This window comes from Podarcis gaigeae, assembly GCF_964106915.1.
Source record: "Podarcis gaigeae genome assembly, chromosome: 17".
NCBI classification, from domain to species: Eukaryota; Metazoa; Chordata; class Lepidosauria; order Squamata; family Lacertidae; genus Podarcis; species Podarcis gaigeae.
The window spans coordinates 15,565,652-15,571,651 of NC_139694.1; the positions used below are offsets into that span (position 1 = coordinate 15,565,652).

A 6,000-nucleotide genomic window follows, 5' to 3' on the forward strand; every position below is an offset into this window, starting at 1 on the left:
ACACTGCTGGTGCAACCTTCCTGTGCTGGTTAAAACTGAAAGCTCCGGATCAGCAAAAGGCCAATACCAGGGATCAGCAAACTTTTTCAACAGGGGGCCAGTCCACTGTCCCTCAGACCTTGTGGGGGGACCAGATTATATTTGGGGGGGGTGAACGAATTCCTATGCCCCACAAATAACCCAGAGATGCATTTTAAATAAAAGGGCACTCTACTCATGTAAAAACACGCTGATTCCTGGACCTTCCATGGGCAGGGTTTTGAAGGCGATTGAGCCAGATCCGCCCCCCGGGCATTAATTTGTCTACCCATGGCCAATTCTCATCTTGCACATCAGCAACTTATCTAATGTAGCACTTCCAACATTATCCGAGTGGCACAGATGGGACAATTCATACAGCAGCAGCAGCTCCCACACGGCTAAGAAAAAGCAGGCTGTGGAACTTACGGTAAATCAACCATTCATGACCAAAAAGGAACAAGCAGGGATCCTGACCAGAGCTGTCACACAAGAATCCTTTGGAAGGCAAGGATGAAAAGGGTCCCAGTGGCTTGAAATCCACTGGCTTGCTGTCAACAAAGCAATGCAGCCTAGGGTAACTCAATCCTCCCATCATCATGTAGCCCAGGTATAAGGAACGGAGGCCTATTGTTTGTTCACACACCTGGTACAAGATTGATACCTCATGGGAAGCCAATTACATGATGTTGTACCATGCGGAACTGCCGCTTGTGTAAAACTCTCAAGGTGGTTAATTACTACACTGCCCCCGTGTGCAGCTGTTAAAACCACAACAGATCTGCAGAGTTTTGGAACACACACAAGTTAAGGTGGCTCTCCTCCAGCGCATTTTGCAGAGTCCCTTCCGACGCATCCCGAGAAAGGACTCAAAACCAATACATTTGAAGCACGGTTGCACCTGCCAGATTTCTCAAGGCAAGCCACAGACTTTCCCCTGCAGCCTGCAAACACATGACCTCTCTTGACAGCAACACCTGGGGAAAAAAGCTATGAAGCTGGGCTGCTTGCACTTATCTCTTTTCGGGTCACAACGCAGCAACCAACTGTGGTACTCAGGAAGCAAGCAAGCACTGGAGACTGGTGCACAGGGGCAAATGAAGACCCTGCCTGCCTTCTTACTTGCAACTCGTCCAGTGGTGGCTCTGCATGTCACCAGCTCCAGCTTCATATACAGTCCCTCTTCCCCTGCCTTCTGCCCTACGAATCTCAGGAGCAGCATAGGAAGCCCCAGCTGAAGTAAGGTACTCAGAACACAGGGGAGGAAGAGTGCAGTGGCTTTTGGAAAGGGAGCAAGGCCAGTGCTCTTGACTTACTTCCAGGAATTTGTAAGCTGCTCTGTGGAAGGGGTTGCTCGAAAAGCTTGTAAATAAACTTGTAAATAAATAAATAAATTCAGACCACTGCTATGCCTCTGGTTGCTTAAGGCACCAATATTTTGCAGCTCAAGTTATACAGTTTTACACAGCTCAAGCTATGCTTAACTGGGGCAGAATCTTCTCTCATGCCAGATATAAGATGTTGTCAGAGCCTCAGACTATAGTATCTTGAGCAGAGGTCAGCAAACTTTTTCAGCAGGGGACCGGTCCACTGTCCCTCACACCTTGTGGGGGGCCGGACTACAGTGGTATCTCAGGTTAAGTACTTAATTCGTTCTGGAGATCCGTACTTAACCTGAAACTGTTCTTAACCTGAAGCACCACTTTAGCCAATGGGGCCTCCTGCTGCTGCCGTGCCACCAGAGCACAATTTCTGTTCTCATCCTGAAGCAAAGTTCTTAACCTGAATATATTATTATATTATATATTATATAATAATATTATTATTATTAACCTGAAACAATATTTCTGGGTTAACGGAGTCTGTAACCTGAAGCGTATGTAACCTGAAGCGTATGTAACCTGAGGTACCACTGTATATTTGGGGGGGGGAGCGAATTCCTATGCCCCACAAATAACCCAGAGATGCATTTTAAATAAAAGCACACATCTACTCATGTAAAAACACCAGGTAGACCCCACAAATAACCCAGAGGTGCATTTTAAATAAAAGGACACATTCTACTCATGTGAAAACACGCTGTTTCATCCGTGGGCTGGATTTAGAAGGCGATTAGGCCGATCCAGCCCTTGGGCCTTAGTTTGTCTACCCATGGTCTTGAGTATTCACTATACGTACATCCAAGAAGACACCTATGTCTAAAATGAGGACAGGAACTTGCTTAATGCCTGGGGATCGGTACCAAGCTCTTTAGTCAATCTACCATTTGGGGCTCCGAGAACCAACTTCCAAGACATTCACATGCCATTTAAAGTCAGCTAAGAATATCCCAAAGTGCCAGCAAATACAGGCCTTGATCATCTCTGCACTTCTTCAATTGTCCTAAGCTGGGAATTGAAGAGGTAAGCGATGCAGTTTCTGAGAACCTTTCCCAACAGGTAATGGCTTCTGGTGGACAAACCTAACTGGCAGTAGTGTTGGATTGTTCTTAAATATACTGCTGACTCCCCCAGGGAGGACTTGTCTTAAAGGTGGAACAGAGGCAACTCCAGAAAAGGAAGCCAACCCATTTGGGTCATCAAGGTGAGGTGCACAAACCAATACACACCAAACTGGCAGATAGGAAAAGAGCCTGGCACGGAGCCAGGGATTGCTTCACTGCGCCCCACGCTTGCAACACAGCCTGCATTTGTGACAGCACTGCAAACCCAACCTCCGCACAAGTGTCCTCCACGCACTTTCAACACGGATGAGTCAACACACCATCACAAATTACTGTGTCCTTATTACGAGCCCAAACAGAAGTTGCTTTGTTGTTTTCCCATTCTTGCCTTGGCTGTGTCGGAGCCAAAATATACTCAGATGGGTTGCTTACACACAAACACAAACAGGAGAGGACAACAGGCAAAAAAGACTGGAAGAGGACTTTTAAAAAAAAGATTCCCACCATTTCACCAACTTAGCGAAGGGGGCAAGATGTTGGTGGAAGGCTGAAGTCCAGGGGTGCCAACTTGAATAAAATATTGAGGGGACTCAGGTAAGCCCCGCCTTACACCATTGATGACATGACGTGGTGCATGCACATCATTTGAATGGCAATGCCCATCAACTTTGGAGGGGGGAGCTCAAATATTTGGGGGGAGCGAAGGGTCCTCGGCCCCAAGGAGCTGGCTCCTACGCTGAAGTCCCTCTTGCACACATGCCCCCTTGCTTTTTGCACGTTTCCTACACTGCAGCTTACTCTGTTGCAGCCCTGAGCGACCCAGCTGTCCAGGCACGGCAAAGAAACGCATTCACACGACCCAGATCGAAGAACCGAGCCCAGCCCTCGCCCTGGCCCCGCGCAGGCCCCACCGGCGGCCGCTACCTTGTCGGCGATGCTGCGCGGCAGCTGCAAGTCCGGGCTGGGCGTCAGCTCGGCGCCCGCCTCCTCGCTGCTGGAGGCGGCCAGCGGGTGCGGCATCTCCCGCAGAGACTTGGGTCCCGACGAAGGCAGCGCCTTGGGAGTGCCCGCCCCGCCGCTGCCCGCGGCTGCGGACATGGCGGAGGCGGAGCAGCGAGGGTCACGGAGCCCGGCCCGAGAGGAGGAGGAGAAGCCTCGCCGAGTCAGCGACCGTCCGGAGGCCGCGCGGACGCTCCGCTCCTGGGCTGGCCGGGAAAGGGGCGGAGGGAAGCGGCCGTGACGGGCAGAGCCCCGCGCGCCTTCTCCGCCCCGCGCCTTTCGCGCGCCCGGAGCCGCCCCCGGCCCGCCCCGTGCAGGAAACGCGCGCGCGCCTCGGAAAGACTCGACGTTGCAGCAGCAGCAACAGCGGCGGCCGCGGCTCCTCGGAGCAATTTCCCCCGGAGAGGCTAAACGCCGAGGCTCCGCCCTCCCCGCGCCGAGAGGGGGAGAGCAGCCATAGGCGGAGGAGGGACCTGCGGCAGCCGCGGCGCCTGCTTCCCTCCTCGCCCGCTGCTGCTCGGCGGGGCGGCCGCCCCTCTCCTCTCTCTCACTCTCTTTCCCGGATGATCCCTGGGAAATGGATTTCTCTCGCGCCCGCCAGCGCGCATCCCTGTTTGGAAGAAGCACCGGCTGCCTCGTTATGCAGCTGGTGGATTCTAACCCCGCTTACCCCAGAACACTCAACAGGTCTTACTTCTGAGTAGACTGGGGTTAAGGTTGCGCAGTTCCCGTCCCTTTGTTTTGAGAATCGTAGAATGGTTGGAGGGGACCCCAAAGGTCCTCTAGACCGACGCCCCCCGCAACTAGGGCTGCCACCTTTGTTCTGGCAAAATACAGGGCGGGGGGGGGGGGCGGCGATTGTTTTTCTCTATCCGGTGCTGAAGTGACTTCAAAGCAATCCATTTCAGCCTCACAAGATGGGTCATCTGGCATTTGTCACTCATGCACACACGTTCACGTGAATTTGTAAATCTGTCTGTGCTTGGCTACCCGGAGATAAAATATATGACCTTTCGCACACCCTTTCAAACACATGTATTTGGAGAGGATCCCTAACTTGGCTGAGAGAGAAAAGATCTGAAGTGCAGGGCAAAACTGTATCAGTACAGAATGTAGCATTTTACATTGAAATACAGGACAATTCTGCATTATACAGGACAGTCCTGAGTAATATAGGACAGGTGGCAACCCTACCTGCAATGCAGGAATGTTTTGCCCAACGTGGGGCTCAACCCCACCCCCTCCTGCTCTGCTGACTGATCTGTTTCCTGAGGAGATGTTCTTAAATGTGTTGTGTGCATTCAATTTGCTGGTATGGGGGGGGGGGGCGATTGGTTAGCTTCCTCCCCAACCCCATTCTTTTGGTGCTGGTTCCGACATGCAGAGCACCCATGCAGTGATGGTGTGTGTACATGTGAATACCAGGGGTGCCCAAACTTTCTTCAAAGAGGGCCAGATTTGATGAAGTCAACCATTGAAGTTGCTGACCATGTTTTAGGATTGAAGCTGTTGAGCTTTTTAGGGTTGCTAGGGTGGCAGTTGTTGACCTTTTTTGGAATTGACCTTGTTGAGATTTTTTTAGGATTTGACACCAATAAATAAACTGCCACGGGGCCAAATAAAACCAGCCAGGGGGCCAAATTTGGCCCCCAAAACGGACTTTGGACATGCCTGGAATAGACCATCACAGGTATCCATCACATCATCCCTACATTTTAGACCACTTCCACTTTTTCAGTGAAGTCACTTTGCATGTTCAGCTGCAAGCCACTAAAGATCTTTGAGGTTTGTCCTTGGGGGTGGGGGGGACATGGGGATTTGGGTGTGATGGCCTTCAGCGGGCTTCCCATCTCTGAGCAGGTTTGCATCCCTCCTCACCATTGCTACCACTGTCCATTTGTTTGGGCCCCCCCCCCGCCCCACCACCAGCAACAAAAGCTTCAGCCATCTCCCCTGCATCCTCCAGTCACAGTAGCTGCTTTAATATTATTTGACATATACATGCTTACCCGTTTTCACTGCTTTCAGTAGATATATTAGTAGTATACACACACACATTTAATCAATCAAAGCGAGGAATAGCTCGTGTTTTAAACAGCACAGGAGGAATAATAGTTTTCTTACAAACAGCACATCGCAAAATCTCCAAGATCCATTAACTCTGATTTATTCTTCCTGTGAATAAAGCATATCTGACATAGTGCTCTCTCCCTCTCGCTCTCTGTTTTTCCACTTGCTAATCTTCTCTGGCTTTCGTTTGATTCAAATTGTCCTCTCTGGGCCTCGTCTCTGATAAACATCAGTTTTATCTTTACATTTGACACTAACTGCATCAGAAAAAGATGTTCCTTGATTCCAAATGCCAAGTGACAATAAGCTATGTATTCTGCAATGTGCAGACAGGAAGGATAGCATCTTGCTAAAGTGACTGAGGTGACTTTAACACAGGAGACTTTTCCTTACAGGTCATCATAGGGATGCCAATCAGCCAGTATTTTAATGGTTGTACCCATTAAGCTGTATTTCCAGGTTGGATAACT

The 6,000-nt window shown here is 50.4% G+C and overlaps 1 protein-coding gene across 2 annotated transcripts in view; it reads right to left on the reverse strand.

Moving 5' to 3' along the window:
• Positions 1–4,000, reverse strand: part of SNX30 (sorting nexin family member 30) — a 44,356-nt gene extending 40,356 nt beyond the window's left edge. The window contains exon 1 of one of the 2 annotated variants that reach the window (XR_014559375.1): positions 3,386–3,999. Coding sequence is in view for 1 of the 2 variants with exons in the window: in XM_083719397.1 (XP_083575523.1) it covers positions 3,386–3,559 (174 nt within the window). In the remaining variant the exon portion in view is untranslated. Of the gene's footprint in view, positions 1–3,385 lie in introns of both variants that reach the window. The other variant, XM_083719397.1, reaches the window with a different exon arrangement.
• Between the last annotated feature and the right edge of the window lie 2,000 nt (positions 4,001–6,000).